The sequence below is a fragment of the Sebastes umbrosus genome, chromosome 19, assembly GCF_015220745.1.
Source record: "Sebastes umbrosus isolate fSebUmb1 chromosome 19, fSebUmb1.pri, whole genome shotgun sequence".
Taxonomy (NCBI): Eukaryota; Metazoa; Chordata; class Actinopteri; order Perciformes; family Sebastidae; genus Sebastes; species Sebastes umbrosus.
The window spans coordinates 302,164-324,056 of NC_051287.1; the positions used below are offsets into that span (position 1 = coordinate 302,164).

General features: G+C 39.6%; 2 protein-coding genes across 2 annotated transcripts; one reads left to right on the forward strand and one right to left on the reverse strand.

Annotated features, from left to right (window-relative positions):
* Nucleotides 1-590: 590 nt before the first annotated feature.
* On the forward strand, nucleotides 591-4,799 carry LOC119478714 (myosin light chain 5-like). The gene is made up of 6 exons (XM_037753634.1): nucleotides 591-693; nucleotides 2,940-3,015; nucleotides 3,384-3,488; nucleotides 4,134-4,212; nucleotides 4,299-4,347; nucleotides 4,633-4,799. The coding sequence occupies exons 1-6, from the start codon at nucleotides 658-660 to the stop codon at nucleotides 4,735-4,737; spliced, it is 450 nt and encodes a 149-aa protein (XP_037609562.1). The 5' UTR covers nucleotides 591-657; the 3' UTR covers nucleotides 4,738-4,799.
* On the reverse strand, nucleotides 4,799-20,185 carry hpse (heparanase). The gene is made up of 12 exons (XM_037753633.1): nucleotides 19,812-20,185; nucleotides 18,406-18,530; nucleotides 17,975-18,103; nucleotides 16,852-17,025; nucleotides 16,412-16,583; nucleotides 16,235-16,282; nucleotides 15,408-15,501; nucleotides 14,354-14,460; nucleotides 7,014-7,128; nucleotides 6,436-6,557; nucleotides 6,163-6,309; nucleotides 4,799-5,219 (listed from the first exon to the last, which is right to left on the reverse strand). The coding sequence occupies exons 1-12, from the start codon at nucleotides 20,027-20,029 to the stop codon at nucleotides 5,060-5,062; spliced, it is 1,611 nt and encodes a 536-aa protein (XP_037609561.1). The 5' UTR covers nucleotides 20,030-20,185; the 3' UTR covers nucleotides 4,799-5,059.
* Between the last annotated feature and the right edge of the window lie 1,708 nt (nucleotides 20,186-21,893).

A 21,893-nucleotide genomic window follows, 5' to 3' on the forward strand; every position in this document is an offset into this window, starting at 1 on the left:
TTTTATATTATTGTTGTTTCAGAGCTCATTAATATGAAATCATTATTAAATTATATTTATGTATATTCACAGATATAAAACAGATGATATAAAAGAGAGATGGGTTGCATTTGGAGATTGTAACAAAAATAAGGAAAATATTTCTAATTAAAATGAATGAATGAATTAAATACAATCTGACAAAGATAAAATAAATGTGTAAATAAAAGAGACATAAAATTAATGTAAGAATAGGAACAGAACTCAGACGAGGCAGTCTAGTAGGAACACTGAGGGCGGGGCAATATGATCATATATATCATCAAAATAATATAATAGAGTATATATTTTCCTATATCATTCATCTTTAATATAGATAACTAAATTTAAAAGAAGGGAATTAAAACAAAGATAAATAAATAAAGAAGCAAATTAAAACAGAAATATCAATTTATGTCACATTTTATCAATTAATTAGTGGCTACATTTATTTTTAATATTATTTGTATTTTATATATAATAAATATACAATAACTCTTCTCTGTCTTTGAGTTTATAATAATAATAATAATAATAATAACTTAACGTTTGTATTTCTGTTTTTAGGCGAGCAGAAAGACGAAGAAGAAGGAAGGAGGAGCTAAACGAGCTCAGAGAGCTTCGTCTAATGTTTTCTCCATGTTCGAACAGACTCAGATCCAAGAGTTCAAAGAGGTCAGAGAATTATTCATTCATTCATTCATTCATTCATCAGTTCATCTAGAGCAGGGGTGCACACACTTTTTCAGCATGCGAGCTACTTATAAAATGACCAAGTCAAAATGATCTACCTACTATAAAAATGCAAAACATATATTTATTTATAAATATATTGAGTATTCTTTATATGTACAATATATGTTGGTGTACCTTGCATAACTGCATGAACCCATATTGTACAATATAACTCTGTACATTTTTTGTCATTACCTTACTCTGATGACTTGCACTGAATGGAATCAGCCAGGGATGCATAGTCCGGACAGTAGCTGCTGATAGCCAGCCTCAAGCACACTTCCAAATGATCATCAGTCAAGGTGGAACGGTATTTGGACTTAATAATCTTCATGTGGGAAAAGGCTGACTCGCATAAATAAGTGGAGCCGAATAATGCAGTCAAGGAGGTAGCACATTTCCTCATGTTGAGGTACTTTTCCTCTGTGAGTAAGTTCCAGAACTGTCCATGAGCCCTGGACTGAAGCTGAATGTCAGCTTGTAGTGTCAAAATCTCATCCTCCACTCCAGATGAGTTCAGGTGAAACAGTGTTGCAATTTTTGATGCGAGTGAATCAGCCTCAGCATCTTCCCGAAAAGGGTAGCACGTGAATGTAGCGACTGGCTCCAGTAAAACAAAGTCTTGAAAGCGTCTGTCAAACTCTGACAGACAGTTCTCAATCTGCTCTGATAAGCTGACGTCTATATTTTAATTTCTTTTTTTTTTTTTAATGCTATGTGATCTACCCACACTACCTTTGCGATCGACCGGTAGATCGCGATCGACGTATTGGGCACCCCTGATCTAGAGGTTCATCTAGAGGTTCATCTAGAGGTTCATCTAGAGGTTCATCTGGTTCATCTGGTAGCTTCAAGTGTTTCATCTGGTAGCTTCAAGTGTTTCATCTGATAGCTTCAAGTGTTTCATCTGGTAGCTTTACGTGTTTCATCTGGTAGCTACACGTGTTTCATCTGGTAGCTTCAAGTGTTTCATCTGATAGCTTCAAGTGTTTCATCTGGTAGCTTTACGTGTTTCATCTGGTAGCTACACGTGTTTCATCTGGTAGCTTCACGTGTTTCATCTTCACGTGTTTCATCTGGTAGCTTCACGTGTTTCATCTTCACGTGTTTCATCTGGTAGCTTCACGTGTGTCATCTGGTAGCTTCATGTGTTTCATCTGGTAGCTTCACGTGTTTCATCTTCACGTGTTTCATCTGGTAGCTTCAGGTGTTTCATCTTCACGTGTTTCATCTGGTAGCTTCACGTGTTTCATCTTCACGTGTTTCATCTTCACGTGTTTCATCTGGTAGCTTCACGTGTTTCATCTGGTAGCTTCATGTGTTTCATCTGGTAGCTTCACGTGTTTCATCTGGTAGCTTCACGTGTTTCATCTTCACGTGTTTCATCTGGTAGCTTCACGTGTTTCATCTTCACGTGTTTCATCTGGTAGCTTCACGTGTTTCATCTTCACGTGTTTCATCTGGTAGCTTCACGTGTTTCATCTTCACGTGTTTCATCTGGTAGCTTCACGTGTTTCATCTGGTAGCTTCATGTGTTTCATCTGGTAGCTTCACGTGTTTCATCTGGTAGCTTCACATGTTTCATCTTCACGTGTTTCATCTGGTAGCTTCACGTGTTTCATCTTCACGTGTTTCATCTGGTAGCTTCACGTGTTTCATCTTCACGTGTTTCATCTGGTAGCTTCACGTGTTTCATCTTCACGTGTTTCATCTGGTAGCTTCACGTGTTTCATCTGGTAGCTTCATGTGTTTCATCTGGTAGCTTCACGTGTTTCATCTGGTAGCTTCACGTGTTTCATCTTCACGTGTTTCATCTGGTAGCTTCACGTGTTTCATCTTCACGTGTTTCATCTGGTAGCTTCACGTGTTTCATCTGGTAGCTTCATGTGTTTCATCTGGTAGCTTCACGTGTTTCATCTGGTAGCTTCACGTGTTTCATCTTCACGTGTTTCATCTGGTAGCTTCACGTGTTTCATCTTCACGTGTTTCATCTGGTAGCTTCACGTTTCATCTTCACGTGTTTCATCTGGTAGCTTCACGTGTTTCATCTTCACGTGTTTCATCTGGTAGCTTCACGTGTTTCATCTGGTAGCTTCATGTGTTTCATCTGGTAGCTTCACGTGTTTCATCTGGTAGCTTCACGTGTTTCATCTGGTAGCTTCATGTTTCATCTTCATGTGTTTCAGGCGTTCACGCTGATCGACCAGAACCGTGACGGGTTCATTGATAAAGAGGATCTGAAGGACACGTACGCGTCTCTGGGTGAGTAGCGTTCTCTACTCGTAGCCTCTGATTGGCTCAGACGGGTCACGTGGCGGTGACGTGGCGGGGACGTGGCTGTGACGTGGCTGTGACGTGGCGGTGACGTGGCGGTGACGTGGCTGTGACGTGGCTGTGACGTGGTTGTGACGTGGCGGTGACGTGGCGGTGACGTGGCTGTGACGTGGCTGTGACGTGGCCGTGACGTGGCCGTGACGTGGCCGTGACGTGGCGGTGACGTGGCTGTGACGTGGCTGTGACGTGGTTGTGACGTGGCTGTGACGTGGCTGTGACGTGGTGGTGACGTGGTTGTGACGTGGCTGTGACGTGGTCGTGACGTGGCCGTGACGCAGTCGTGACTTGTGTTTCAGGTAAACTGGACGTGAAGGATAAAGAACTGGAGGAGATGCTGAGAGAGGCTACCGGTCCCATCAACTTCACCATGTTCCTCACGCTGTTCGGAGAGAAGCTGCACGGTGAGAACCTTAAAGAAACAGTGTCGGGGGATCGTTTATTATTATTATTATATTAATAACGATGTTTTCTTTAATCAGCTGATCATAAGAATCGTTGTGTTTCCGTTAGCTTAGCATGAGTCCTTCATATCTACAGAGGGAGGCGGGGCATCAAGGAGCAACGAGACGAAACTACAGTGTTTTATTGACAACAGTCGCTTCCGTTCATCACAGGTCACTTCAGTAGAACCTGTCAATAGAATATAAAATAATGTAGTTCTACCTCAGGTCTCTTTGTAGGCAGACGTCTTACCGGCGTCTGGTCGTCGCTTTCAGTCCAAAATGGCGGAAGCGTGTCCAGCAGCAGAGCGACGCTCTCTGAGCTCTTTTAGCGTCTCCTTCCTAAATGTTGTAATTTTATCAATTAATTAATAGCTATATTTATTTTTAATATAATTTTTGCTGCATTTAATGACTTATTTATTTATTTATTTACTTATATATTTATTTATTTATTTATTTATTTATTTATTTATATATTTATATTTAGATGACAAAAGGTTCTACCGTCTAACTAGACTAGTATAGAGTATAAAGGTTCTACCGTCTAACTAGACTAGTATAGAGTATAAAGGTTGCACCGTGTGTCTGGTTGATGATGTTCAGGAACGGACCCTGAAGAAACCATCCTGAACGCCTTCAAGCTGTTCGACCCCGACGCCAGAGGCTCCGTCGCCTCAGACCAGTGAGTCATCAGACGACTGGTTCTACACGTTCATCACATTTATACACATTAACATGAATTAAACACTTCTGCTGGTTCTCCCTCAGACTAAAGACACTACTGATGACACAAGCTGACAAGTTCACACCTGAGGAGGTAAAAACAATCAAGTGATCATCTCCCTGGTTCCCTCCACTAACAGGAAGTGATCATCTCCCTGGTTCCCCCCACTAACAGGAAGTGATCATCTCCCTGGTTCCCTCCACTAACAGGAAGTGATCATCTCTCTGGTTCCCTCCACTAACAGGAAGTGATCATCTCTCTGGTTCCCTCCACTAACAGGAAGTGATCATCTCTCTGGTTCCCCCCACTAACAGGAAGTGGTCATCTCCCTGGTTATTGGTTATTGGTGATGTCATGGTGATAATCTGTGGGTTGCAGGTGAAGCAGATGTTCCAGTCGTCTACCATCGACGCTGGAGGAAACCTGGATTATAAGTCTCTGTGTTACATCATCACGCACGGCGAGGAGCAGGAGGAGTCCTGAAACTGATCCTCATCACAGACCAACGCTTATGTTTCTTCAGGGTCAAATCAATAAAAGAAACTTAACAGAAACACTTGGTTTATTGACTTGTTGATTATTAGAACACAGAGAGTTAGCAGGTAGCTTTAGTTCTGTCAGTAGTTATTGTAGGAAGATTAGACCAGGAACCAAGAAACCCAACAGACAATATTGTATATAAACAGACTCTCCATCACCAACAGTCCGTTCAGAGAGTCACCTGAGATTTAGTCCAGTGATGAACAGCTCACCTGGCTGCAGCTCTCAGAGCCTCACCTGGCTGCAGGTATCAGGTGATGTGTGGTCAGATGCAGGCGGCGGCGGCGGCGTCGGTGAAGACGAAGAAGGCCAGAGAGAAGGCAGGAAGCTGCAGGCGTTCAGATGGAGGAAGAGGAGCTGCTTTAAGGTCGGGGAGAGTTTGATCATCAACCATCTTCAACACGTCTCCGTTCAGCTTCACACTCCTGCAGTACAAACACACACAGAGAGAGGAGGAACTCAGTACGACCACCAGGAACCAACGCCTGAACAACAGAGGAGAGGAACTCAGTACGACCACCAGGAACCAACGCCTGAACAACAGAGAGGAGAGGAACTCAGTACGACCACCAGGAACCAACGCCTGAACAACAGAGGAACTCAGTACGACCACCAGGAACCAACGCCTGAACAACAGAGGAACTCAGTACGACCACCAGGAACCAACGTCTGAACAACAGCGGAACTCAGTACGACCACCAGGAACCAACGTCTGAACAACAGCGGAACTTAGTACGACCAGGAACCAACATCTTTCTTTATATCTTTATATTTCTACAGCAATGCATCATGGTCTATCAGATCATCACGTGTCCTGTGAGAACCTCGCATCTCTAATGTTACCAGCTTTGTCAGGTCTGTTACCATGACGACAAGCAGACAACTTTTAAAATGCTTGTTTTCGGGCGGCTGGTTAGCTCAGTCGGTAGAGCGAGCGCCCATGTAAATGCCAAGGCTCAGTCCTAGCAGCGGTGGACCCGGGTTCGAATCCGGCCTGTGGTCCTTTCCGCATGTCACTTCTCTCTCAATCAAACATGAAGATATAAAACGGTTCACTAAACATGAAAGACATGACCTCTGACCTCTGACTATTGGTGGAACAATTTAGACACAAATTCACATCCTGACCAGATCCGGTCCAGACTGATAAACTGGGTTAGACTGAGTCTTGTTAAAGAGTTTATTTAGCTTCAGGAGGACGAGGACGAAGACGAGAACGAGGACGAGGAGGACGAGGACGAGGACGAGGAGGAGATTTGTGGTTTTCAGTGCGGGTCCTCTGACTGTGATGGAGACTCTTTCACATTAAGAGCAGCAGATTAAAGCGTGACTCTTCACATGACTCGAGGACAGAATAATAAGTGTCACCTGGAGTAGAGGCCGTCCTCCCCCGGCTGGTCCGACTGGAGGACAAAGGCCTCCACTGTGCTGGAGGAGACGGAGGCAGGAACCACAATCCAGACCGGCTTCTTACTCAGGTTCAGAGAAATCAACGTCACCGCTCCGCTGCTGGAACTGAACAAAGAGAGACTGATGAAGAGCAGTGATGATGAAGTGAGAGAGTGATGATGAAGAGCAGTGATGAAGAGCAGTGATGAAGTGAGAGAGTGATGATGAAGAGCAGTGATGATGAAGAGCTACCTCTCTCTGGTGGAACAGTGCAGATACAGACGAACTCTTTTACTTCGAGCGAAGCTGGAAAATCCGACTTTTAAAACCTCCGGACCGACGAGTCTCTTGTAGAGGACAGACAACCAGTAGTCCTGGAAGAACACACAGCTGGAGGTCAAAGGTCAACACAGCTGGAGGTCAAAGGTCAACACAGCTGAATGATACTGAGAGTAAAAGGACTCTTTATGAAGAAGAGTGTTTTAATGATGACATATTAACATGTGAGCAGTATTTCTATTTAACTCCTTTATAAACTGTTGAGCAGTTTAATCTACAATAACTCAGGTTATTTAATTAAATCATCACGTTTATATTTCATAAATCTGAATCTGTAAAGAAACTAGGAACTAAAGCTGTAGTTGAGTCAGCAGAACTCCTCTGAACTGATGAACCTGAACTCAACACAGAACTAGATGTTATCAGATTAAAACACATCTGGAGTCAAAGTGATGTTATAGAGTTAGTTATAGTTATAGATGATGAGAGAAGTGATGCTACAGACTCAATGCAAACATAAAGAGAGTGATAAATGAGGAGAGAGGTCTCACAGGAAGAGGATCCAGGTTGTCGTCCACCAGGTGATAACTACCAGAACCGATGAACACCTGACGCATCACAACATCCAGACCCAGCCTGGCTGCTAGACCCAGCTTATCCAACCACCTGCACACAGAGAACAGTCACACACGTTAATAACACAGAGAACAGTCACACACGTTAATAACACAGAGAACAGTCACACACACGTTAATAACACAGAGAACAGTCACACACGTTAATAACACAGAGAACAGTCACACACGTTAATAACACAGAGAACAGTCACACACACGTTAATAACACAGAGAACAGTCACACACGTTAATAACACAGAGAACAGTCACACACACGTTAATAACACAGAGAACAGTCACACACACGTTAATAACACAGAGAACAGTCACACATGTTAATAACACAGAGAACAGTCACACACACGTTAATAACACAGAGAACAGTCACACACATGTTAATAACACAGAGAACAGTCACACATATTAATAACACAGAGAACAGTCACACACACGTTAATAACACAGAGAACAGTCACACACACGTTAATAACACAGAGAACAGTCACACACGTTAATAACACAGAGAACAGTCACACATGTTAATAACACAGAGAACAGTCACACACACACACGTTAATAACACAGAGAACAGTCACACACACGTTAATAACACAGAGAACAGTCACACATGTTAATAACACAGAGAACAGTCACACACACGTTAATAACACAGAGAACAGTCACACATGTTAATAACACAGAGAACAGTCACACATGTTAATAACACAGAGAACAGTCACACATGTTAATAGCACAGAGAACAGTCACACATGTTAATAACACAGAGAACAGTCACACATGTTAATAACACAGAGAACAGTCACACACACGTTAATAACACAGAGAACAGTCACACATGTTAATAACACAGAGAACAGTCACACACGTTAATAACACAGAGAACAGTCACACACGTTAATAACACAGAGAACAGTCACACACGTTAATAACACAGAGAACAGTCACACACATGTTAATAACACAGAGAACAGTCACACACACGTTAATAACACAGAGAACAGTCACACACATGTTAATAACACAGAGAACAGTCACACACACGTTAATAACACAGAGAACAGTCACACATGTTAATAACACAGAGAACAGTCACACACATGTTAATAACACAGAGAACAGTCACACATGTTAATAACACAGAGAACAGTCACACATGTTAATAACACAGAGAACAGTCACACACACGTTATTAACACAGAGAACAGTCACACACACGTTATTAACACAGAGAACAGTCACACACACGTTAATAACACAGAGAACAGTCACACATGTTAATAACACAGAGAACAGTCACACATGTTAATAACACAGAGAACAGTCACACACACGTTAATAACACAGAGAACAGTCACACATGTTAATAACACAGAGAACAGTCACACACATGTTAATAACACAGAGAACAGTCACACATGTTAATAACACAGAGAACAGTCACACATGTTAATAACACAGAGAACAGTCACACACATGTTAATAACACAGAGAACAGTCACACACATGTTAATAACACAGAGAACAGTCACACACATGTTATTAACACAGAGAACAGTCACACACACGTTAATAACACAGAGAACAGTCACACACATGTTAATAACACAGAGAACAGTCACACACATGTTATTAACACAGAGAACAGTCACACATGTTAATAACACAGAGAACAGTCACACACACGTTAATAACACAGAGAACAGTCACACACACGTTAATAACACAGAGAACAGTCACACACGTTAATTACACAGAGAACAGTCACACACGTTAATAACACAGAGAACAGTCACACATGTTAATAACACAGAGAACAGTCACACACACGTTAATAACACAGAGAACAGTCACACACATGTTAATAACACAGAGAACAGTCACACATGTTATTAACACAGAGAACAGTCACACACATGTTAATAACACAGAGAACAGTCACACATGTTATTAACACAGAGAACAGTCACACACATGTTAATAACACAGAGAACAGTCACACACATGTTAATAACACAGAGAACAGTCACACATGTTAATAACACAGAGAACAGTCACACACGTTAATAACACAGAGAACAGTCACACATGTTAATAACACAGAGAACAGTCACACACACGTTAATAACACAGAGAACAGTCACACACGTTAATAACACAGAGAACAGTCACACACGTTAATAACACAGAGAACAGTCACACACATGTTAATAACACAGAGAACAGTCACACACACGTTAATAACACAGAGAACAGTCACACATGTTAATAACACAGAGAACAGTCACACACATGTTAATAACACAGAGAACAGTCACACACACGTTAATAACACAGAGAACAGTCACACATGTTAATAACACAGAGAACAGTCACACACACGTTAATAACACAGAGAACAGTCACACATGTTAATAACACAGAGAACAGTCACACACACACGTTAATAACACAGAGAACAGTCACACATGTTAATAACACAGAGAACAGTCACACACACGTTAATAACACAGAGAACAGTCACACACATGTTAATAACACAGAGAACAGTCACACACACGTTAATAACACAGAGAACAGTCACACACATGTTAATAACACAGAGAACAGTCACACACTGTAATAACACAGAGAACAGTCACACACACTTAATAACACAGAGAACAGTCACACACGTTAATAACACAGAGAACAGTCACACACATGTTAATAACACAGAGAACAGTCACACACTGTTAATAACACAGAGAACAGTCACACACTGTTAATAACACAGAGAACAGTCACACACATGTTAATAACACAGAGAACAGTCACACACAGTTAATAACACAGAGAACAGTCACACACACACGTTAATAACACAGAGAACAGTCACACACATGTTAATAACACAGAGAACAGTCACACATGTTAATAACACAGAGAACAGTCACACACGTTAATAACACAGAGAACAGTCACACACATGTTAATAACACAGAGAACAGTCACACATGTTAATAACACAGAGAACAGTCACAACATGTTAATAACACAGAGAACAGTCACACACTGTTAATAAACACAGAGAACAGTCACCACACTGTTAATAACACAGAGAACAGTCACACACGTTAATAACACAGAGACAGTCACACACATGTTAACTAACACAGAGAACAGTCACACACACTGTTAATAACACAGAGAACAGTCACACACATGTTAATAACACAGAGAACAGTCACACACACGTTAATAACACAGAGGAACAGTCACACCACTGTTAATAACACAGAGAACAGTCACACACCTCTGTTAATAACACAGAGAACAGTCACACACACTGTTAATAACACAGAGAACAGTCACACACACTGTTAATAACACAGAGAACAGTCCACACATGTTAATAACACAGAGACCAGTGTCACACACATTTAATACACACAGAGAACAGTCACACACATGTTAATAACACAGAGAACAGTCACACACACGTTAATAACACAGAGAACAGTCACACATGTTAATAACACAGAGAACAGTCACACACACGTTAATAACACAGAGAACAGTCACACACGTTAATAACACTAGAGAACAGTCACAACATGTTAATAACACAGAGAACAGTCACACACATGTTAATAACACAGAGAACAGTCCACACATGTTATAACACAGAGAACAGTCACACATGTTAATAACACAGAGAACAGTCACACACATGTTATAACACAGAGAACAGTCCACACATACGTTAATAACACAGAGAACAGTCACACATTTAATAACACAGAGAACAGTCACACACATGTTAATAACACAGAGAACAGTCACACAATGTTAATAACACAGAGAACAGTCACACACATGTTAATAACACAGAGAACAGTCACACATGTTAATAACACAGAGAACAGTCACACACATGTTAATAACACAGAGAACAGTCACACACACGTTAATAACACAGAGAACAGTCACACACGTTAATAACACAGAGAACAGTCACACACATGTTAATAACACAGAGAACAGTCACACACACGTTATTAACACAGAGAACAGTCACACACACGTTAATAACACAGAGAACAGACACACATGTTAATAACACAGAGAACAGTCCACACACTGTTAATAACACAGAGAAACAGTCACACACATGTTAATAACACAGAGAACAGTCCACACACACGTTAATAACACAGAGAACAGTCACACATGTTAATAACACAGAGAACAGTCACACACATGTTAATTAACACAGAGAACAGTCACACAATGTTAATAACACAGAGAACAGTCACACATGTTAATAACACAGAGAACAGTCACACACATGTTAATAACACAGAGAACAGTCACACACCGTTAATAACACAGAGAACAGTCACACACACGTTAATAACACAGAGAACAGTCACACATGTTAATAACACAGAGAACAGTCACACACATGTTAATAACACAGAGAACAGTCACACACGTTAATAACACAGAGAACAGTCACACACATGTTAATAACACAGAGAACAGTCACACATGTTAATAACACAGAGAACAGTCACACACACGTTATTAACACAAAGAACAGTCACACACACGTTAATAACACAGAGAACAGTCACACATGTTAATAACACAGAGAACAGTCACACACATGTTAATAACACAGAGAACAGTCACACACACGTTAATAACACAGAGAACAGTCACACACACGTTAATAACACAGAGAACAGTCACACATGTTAATAACACAGAGAACAGTCACACACATGTTAATAACACAGAGAACAGTCACACATGTTAATAACACAGAGAACAGTCACACACATGTTAATAACACAGAGAACAGTCACACACATGTTAATAACACAGAGAACAGTCACACACACGTTAATAACACAGAGAACAGTCACACACACGTTAATAACACAGAGAACAGTCACACACACACGTTAATAACACAGAGAACAGTCACACACATGTTAATAACACAGAGAACAGTCACACATGTTATTAACACAGAGAACAGTCACACACACACGTTAATAACACAGAGAACAGTCACACATCTTAATAACACAGAGAACAGTCACACATGTTAATAACACAGAGAACAGTCACACACGTTAATAACACAGAGAACAGTCACACATGTTAATAACACAGAGAACAGTCACACACACGTTAATAACACAGAGAACAGTCACACACACGTTAATAACACAGAGAACAGTCACACACATGTTAATAACACAGAGAACAGTCACACACACGTTAATAACACAGAGAACAGTCACACACGTTAATAACACAGAGAACAGTCACACATGTTAATAACACAGAGAACAGTCACACACACGTTAATAACACAGAGAACAGTCACACATGTTAATAACACAGAGAACAGTCACACACACGTTAATAACACAGAGAACAGTCACACACACACGTTAATAACACAGAGAACAGTCACACACATGTTAATAACACAGAGAACAGTCACACATGTTATTAACACAGAGAACAGTCACACACACACGTTAATAACACAGAGAACAGTCACACATCTTAATAACACAGAGAACAGTCACACATGTTAATAACACAGAGAACAGTCACACACGTTAATAACACAGAGAACAGTCACACATGTTAATAACACAGAGAACAGTCACACACACGTTAATAACACAGAGAACAGTCACACACACGTTAATAACACAGAGAACAGTCACACACATGTTAATAACACAGAGAACAGTCACACACACGTTAATAACACAGAGAACAGTCACACACGTTAATAACACAGAGAACAGTCACACATGTTAATAACACAGAGAACAGTCACACACACGTTAATAACACAGAGAACAGTCACACATGTTAATAACACAGAGAACAGTCACACACACGTTAATAACACAGAGAACAGTCACACACATGTTATTTACACAGAGAACAGTCACACACGTTAATAACACAGAGAACAGTCACACATGTTAATAACACAGAGAACAGTCACACACATGTTAATAACACAGAGAACAGTCACACATGTTAATAACACAGAGAACAGTCACACACACGTTAATAACACAGAGAACAGTCACACACATGTTATTTACACAGAGAACAGTCACACACGTTAATAACACAGAGAACAGTCACACATGTTAATAACACAGAGAACAGTCACACACATGTTAATAACACAGAGAACAGTCACACATGTTATTAACACAGAGAACAGTCACACATGTTAATAACACAGAGAACAGTCACACACATGTTAATAACACAGAGAACAGTCACACATGTTAATAACACAGAGAACAGTCACACACATGTTAATAACACAGAGAACAGTCACACACATGTTAATAACACAGAGAACAGTCACACACGTTAATAACACAGAGAACATGGCATCAATATGGATCAGTACGTTGACGTCTATTAAATATGATGACTGTAAAGCTCTGAACTGTCTGATGTTGAGTTTGTGTTGACGTGTGAGCGTCACTGTGAGCGAGCAGCAGGACGGCTCTAAGGTTGGTCATGAGACCGCCGGGGCTGCTGGGTAATCCTTTAACTCAATAAAGTAACATGTAGAACTCCTGAGAGACGACGACCCTCCTGTTAGACACAATACAGCTCCTGTTCTCATCTCAGGCCTCCTCTCTGGAAGCTCTACAACACTCTCTATCCTCACTTTAACCTTTATATTATCATATCATATTATATTATATTATATTATATTATGTAATATTATATTATATTATATTATATCATATGACATCATGTATTTAATTTAGGACCATTGGAGACTACAGAAAACAGACAATATTCACATTTCATGGACATCCTGTAGTCATGACGATTCTCTTCCTGCTCTGTGCTGCTAAATCATTTCCATCTGGATAAATAAAGTTCTGTGTTATTTTATCATATTTACAGAACCAGAACCAGAACCAGAACCAGAACCAGAACCAGAACCAGAACCAGGGTGTTTTATTCTAAAAAGGGACTTAAATGATTAATTATCAAAACCGTTGCTGATTAATTTTCTGACTAACTGATAAATGGACTGAATGGACGACCGTCTGAGTGGTTCTGGTCTCTGGGCCTCATCCAGACTCCTGACTCCATCTCAATCCACTCGGACTCAAGTGGTCTGGACTTGATTTGGACTCGGTCTAGACTTGATTTGGACTTGTTGGTGACCCGGTTGGTCTCGACTTGTATAAACTCACATGAATCCAGCGACGAACGTGTCCGACAGTCCGACCGCTCCTCCTCCAAACGCTGAACTCGTCTCTCCGAGCCAGACGGGCTTCTCAGGAGACACCAGCTTCACTTTCTGGACCAGAACCGGAAACACAGACCAGCGTCAACATCTGGATCCACGTTAACATTTTAACATCTGGACTCACTTTAACACTTTAACATCTGGACTCACTTTAACATCTGGACTCACTTTAACATCTGGACCCACGTTAACACTTTAACATCTGGACTCACTTTAACATCTGGACCCACGTTAACACTTTAACATCTGGATCCACGTTAACACTTTAACATCTGGACTCATGTTATCACTTTAACATCTGGATCCACGTTAACACTTTAACATCTGGACTCACTTTAACACTTTAACATCTGGACTCACTTTAACATCTGGACTCACTTTAACATCTGGACCCACGTTAACACTTTAACATCTGGACTCACTTTAAGATCTGGACCCACGTTAACACTTTAACATCTGGACTCATGTTATCACTTTAACATCTGGAATCCACGTTAACACTTTAACATCTGGACTCATGTTATCACTTTAACATCTGGATCCACGCTAACACTTTAACATCTGGACTCACTTTAACATCTGGACCCACGTTAACACTTTAACATCTGGATCCACGTTAACACTTTAACATCTGGACTCATGTTATCACTTTAACATCTGGATCCACGTTAACACTTTAACATCTGGACTCACGTTAACACTTTAACATCTGGATCCACGTTAACGCTTTAACATCTGGACTCATGTTATCACTTTAACATCTGGACTCACTTTAACATCTGGACTCACGTTAACACTTTAACATCTGGGATGCGAGGCACAAATCTTGTCAGTTAACGGTTAATAATCAGTTAACGAGGGTTGGTTATCGGTTAAGAACATTTCTCAAAATGAGCATCCCTACTATACATAGTATATATATATATATATATACTGTGTATATACATAGTATATACACAGTATATATACGGTATATATATATATCTCATCGTTGTTACCTTGAGGACTTCTGTGGTCTTTAAGGCCAGCGTGTCCAGAACTTCAGGATCGATGAAGTCCTCCAGCGACGTGTCTCTGCCGTTCACATAGTAACTAGAAACAGGTTTCATTATTCAGACACATTAATCAATAACTAATCAATACAAACACAATTAATCAACACAAACACACATAATACTACTCATTAATACTGTATATGTTTAATTCTTATTTATATCATTCTTTCATTTATATTTAAACACTGACTAGATCTATATCATTTAGTTTTAACGTATTGATTCTGTGCTTATATGTTTTATATTACACGTCTTCGTTGAATCCTTGATTCTGATTGGTCCATCACGACATTCTACGGTCTGTTACTATAACAGACTGCTGCTGTGGATGCAGATGTTGATGTGGATGCAGATGTTGGACTCTGGACCATTTCTGAGTCAAATTACTGATTTATGTGTCTTAACAACAGAAGAAAAGTAATAATTAAATAAAATAAATTATAATATTAAAAATATTAACAAAAAACAAAAACAAAAAATAAATAAATAAATAAATAAATAAATAAATAAATAAATAAATAAATAAATAAATAAATAAATAAATAAATAAATAAATAAATAAATAAACAAATAGGGGGTGGATGTCTCCTATCCTTATCAGTGAACCAGTTGGTGAATCTGCAGAGGGTCTGTCTGAAGTCTGTTACTACATAGTGTGTACTTTATGAGTAGTACAGTACACAGTGTGTGTAGTAAAGTACACAGTGTGTAGTATAAAGCCAGCAGTATAGCAGTTAGTGTGTAGAATATTAAAGTAAAGGTGAACTCACTGGTGCCAGGTGAGAGCGTCTACAGCCTCAGATCCAGTCTGCAGGAACCTGTCAATCAAACACTAGTATTATTAACATATACACTTTATTGTATATATGTATATAGACGGAGACAGAGACGGAGACGGAGACGGAGACGGAGACGGAGACAGAGACAGAGACAGAGAGACCTCTCACCCCTCCAGTATGTCCGTCCGGCGGTCTCGAGGCTGACCGACGTCCGGCCCGTACAGCGCGGCATCGTGGTAAAACTTGGACTGTGACATCATGTCTCTGAGACGAGTGAAGTCCCGTCCCAGCTGACGTCCGTCCACTCGGATCCCGGCCTTCTTCTCATAGCTGTTTGGTTCTGAAGACACATTCAGTCTCACTGTGAGTCACCCTTCAAAATAAAACGCTTTCTGAGGTCACACTTCCTGTCTGCTGACACAGGAAACCAGAGTTCACACAACAAACCGTCTCCCAGACACAGGAAGCAGCGTGAGGTCACTTCCTGTGTGCAGAACAAACCGTCTCCCAGACCTATCAAACCTCCGATAAGAAACTGCAGAGTTTAATACGACTGGACCTTCACTCCTATGATGAAGTAGAAGTAGAAGAAAGAAGTGTTAACGTACCGTTGCCGAGCTCCCAGGACATCCGGTAGCGTCTGGACTCACAGTAGCTCAGCAGCGAGGCGGCGTTGCTGCTGTTCCAGCTGTTGTCAGCTGTTCTGAGCAGAGCGTTCAGCCCAAAGATCAGATCCATCCCGGAGCAGTTGGTGAAGGAGTGCAGCAGGTCCACAGTGTACTCTGTGACAGGAGCAAGTATTCAGATCCTTTACTGCAGTTAAAGTACTACTACCACACTGAAATACTTCACTACAGCTAAAAGTACTACTACCACACTGTGAAATACTCCACTACAGGTAAAAGTACTACTACCACACTGTGAAATACTTCACTACAGCTAAAAGTACTACTACCACACTGTGAAATACTCCACTACAGGTAAAAGTACTACTACCACACTGTGAAATACTCCACTACAGGTAAAAGTACTACTACCACACTGTGAAATACTCCACTACAGCTAAAAGTACTACTACCACACTGTGGAATACTCCACTACAGGTAAAAGTACTACTACCACACTGTGAAATACTTCACTACAGGTAAAAGTACTACTACCACACTGTGAAATACTCCACTACAGGTAAAAGTACTACTACCACACTGTGAAATACTCCACTACAGGTAAAAGTACTACTACCACACTGTGAAATACTCCACTACAGGTAAAAGTACTACTACCACACTGTGAAATACTCCACTACAGGTAAAAGTACTACTACCACACTGTGAAATACTCCACTACAGGTAAAAGTACTACTACCACACTGTGAAATACTCCACTACAGGTAAAAGTACTACTACCACACTGTGAAATACTCCACTACAGGTAAAAGTACTACTACCACACTGTGAAATACTCCACTACAGGTAAAAGTCCTGCTTTCTAAACCTTATTGCAGTAGAAGTCAGTCAAAATGAAACCACAGTGGTCCGAGCACGGAGCCCTGTGGAACACCTGATACAGGTTTAGTTTGATCAGATTATAAACGTCTGAAACAAACTAAGGTACAAAGTAAAGTACAATACTTTTTGGATAAATGTGGAAGTAATGGATTACTCTGATAATTACAGATCATGTAAAGTATGGAAGCACATTCCTGCCAACAACAGAAAGTCAAACTGGTACCTGTGAACTTGACTCTTCTGTACTTCCTCTGCAGATCTTCTCTCATCAGGACCACTCGTTGTCGGGTCCAGTCCTTCTTCAGCCGGTCCTCCAGCCAGGAGGGCAGCTCCATCTGATCACAGGTCGGCTCTAACAACGACACGAGACTGGCATTATTTAGATTCTATATTTCATTACAAGATCAATGCAGGAACATGATGACAAAATGCCGAACTGGAGGCTTCAAAACGTCAGTCTACCAACCAGTGAGTGACGTCTACTTCTTATAAACGGTCTCTGGTTTTAGGACCTACTACAAAGAAAGTATGTCCTGGGAGAACAGGAAGTCAAAGTACCCTCATCATCATCATCATCATCATCATCATCATCATCCTCATCATCATCCTCATCATCATCATGTCCTCCTGGAGTCTGGACCATGTCTGAGTTACCTGCGGTGGAACCAGAGTCCTGATGGAACCTCTGAGGGGTGAACTCCATGAAGTCTTGTCTCGTCCCTCCAAACCTCAGGAACGCCGGAGTCAAAGCTCTAGCCAGCGTCCGGACCTTCGGAGAGCTGGAGGAGACACAACAACAGCTTCAGTGGTGATGTGAGGAAACCTGAATGAACTGGTTTATTATTAATATTAATACTGACTTTCAGTAAATGATGAGTTTAGAAGCAGAGTCTCTGATTCTCTGATTCTCTGACCGGCTGAACGTTTCAGAAGAATACCAGATATTAGAAGAATGATGTTGTTCCTGACAATCATTTTAATCTGGTGATGATTTACAAAACTAATAATATGTTGTTGAACTCATTTTGAGAGAATGAAGCGGACTACAAAATAATATGGAAAAGAATGTGGTTTAAGTTTTTTTTTTTTCACAGATTTTTTTAAATGTTTATTTATTTATTTATTTATTTATGTTTGTATCACTTATTGATTTAATTCACTTTCACATTTATTTATTTTTGCATTTTGTTTATTTTAGAGTTATTTTTACATTTATGTATTCATTATTAAATTGTACATATTTATTTATGTATTTAATTTATTTCTTTCTAGATAAATAAATACAGAAACAAATTAAAACAGAACAGTCACATTTGATCAGTTAAGTAATGCCTACATTTATGTTTAATATTATTTAATTAATTTAATGGCATATTTATTTATTTTTGGCAGGTTTAGTCCTCCATATATTCTCTGACTACCCTGACAGAGAGATGCTACCGGCCCCGGTCTCCCCTACTCAGAGGAGCATTACATTTATGTATTCATTATTAAATTGTACATATTTAAGTATTTAATTTATTTATTTCTAGATAAATAAATACAGAAGCAAATTAAAACAGAAATAAATATCAATTTATGTCACATTTGATCAGTTAATTAATGCCTACATTTATGTTTAATATTATTTAATTAATTTAATGGCATTATTTATTTATTTTGGGCAGCTTTAGTCCTCCATACCTCCCCTAACAGAGAGATGCTACTCAGAGTAACAGCTGGCCCCGGTCTCCCCTACTCAGAGTACTCAGATTACTCAGAGTACTCAGATTACTCTGAGTCCTCACTAGAGGCTCGTGGTGGATCGGATCTCTGGAGGTTTCATTGTGTTTTCTTGTTAAATGTTGATTTAATCCGTTAAAAGCTTCAGAACAACATTAATCAATCTGAGCTCATATTCATAGAAATAAACTACTTTAAGCGGCTTAAAAGGAAATTACAGAGCAGATTACTGAACCAGGAACACATTACAACATCTGTTTCATTCAATGAAACATCTGTTTCAGTGAGACAGATGTTTCAGTGAGACAGATGTTTCAGTGAGACAGACCAGGACAGACCGGATCAGAGACATGAACTTCTCCTCTTCAGCCAGACTCGCATCGATGGTGACGGACAGGAACCGCTGATCCACCCGGTGGAGGACCGAGACCAGGTCCAGGTCCACCTTAAGGTCTACCTTCTGGTCCGGATCCGGGTCTCTGAGGAGTCCTGATCCAGCAGCAGTCTGGTCGCAGAGCGGAGCCAGAACCAGAACCAGCAACCAGACAGAATCCATCACGATGAATCCCTGTCTCCAACACTTCCTGTTTACAGCCAGCTCACCCGGATAACCCGGGACCCTGATCTCTGTCTCTGGTCTCTTTCACACCGGAGCCGGATCACTACCGGGACCTGATCACACCTGCACAGACCTGCAGAGAGGAGGGACCACTTCCGGTTCCTCACAAACAGAAAGTAAAACTATACAATACTACAACATGAGTATACTAATACTACAACATGAGTATACTAATACTACAACATGAGTATACCAATACTACAACATGAGTATACCAATACTACAACATGAGTATACTAATACTACAACATGAGTATACTAATACTACAACATGAGTATACCAATACTACAACATGAGTATACCAATACTACAACATGAGTATACTAATACTACAACATGAGTATACTAATACTACAACATGAGTATACCAATACTACAACATGAGTATACTAATACTACAACATGAGTATACTAATACTACAACATGAGTATACCAATACTACAACATGAGTATACCAATACTACAACATGAGTATACTAATACTACAACATGAGTATACTAATACTACAACATGAGTATACCAATACTACAACATGAGTATACCAATACTACAACATGAGTATACTAATACTACAACATGAGTATACCAATACTACAACATGAGTATACTAATACTACAACATGAGTATACCAATACTACAACATGTAGTATACTAATACTACAACATGAGTATACTAATACTACAACATGAGTATACCAATACTACAACATGAGTATACTAATACTACAACATGAGTATACCAATACGACAACATGAGTATACCAATACTACAACATGAGTATACTAATACTACAACATGAGTATACCAATACTACAACATGAGTATACTAATACTACAACATGAGTATACCAATACTACAACATGAGTATACCAATACTACAACATGAGTATACTAATACTACAACATGAGTATACCAATACTACAACATGAGTATACCAATACTACAACATGAGTATACTAATACTACAACATGAGTATACTAATACTACAACATGAGTATACTAATACTACAACATGAGTATACCAATACTACAACATGAGTATACTAATACTACAACATGAGTATACTAATACTACAACATGAGTATACTAATACTACAACATGAGTATACCAATACTACAACATGAGTATACTAATACTACAACATGAGTATACCAATACTACAACATGAGTATACTAATACTACAACATGAGTATACTAATACTACAACATGAGTATACCAATACTACAACATGAGTATACTAATACTACAACATGAGTATACCAATACTACAACATGAGTATACTAATACTACAACATGAGTATACTAATACTACAACATGAGTATACTAATACTACAACATGAGTATACCAATACTACAACATGAGTATACTAATACTACAACATGAGTATACTAATACTACAACATGAGTATACTAATACTACAACATGAGTATACTAATACTACAACATGAGTATACTAATACTACAACATGAGTATACTAATACTACAACATGAGTATACTAATACTACAACATGAGTATACTAATACTACAACATGAGTATACTAATACTACAACATGAGTATACCAATACTACAACATGAGTATACTAATACTACAACATGAGTATACTAATACTACAACATGAGTATACTAATACTACAACATGAGTATACTAATACTACAACATGAGTATACTAATACTACAACATGAGTATACTAATACTACAACATGAGTATACCAATACTACAACATGAGTATACTAATACTACAACATGAGTATACTAATACTACAACATGAGTATACC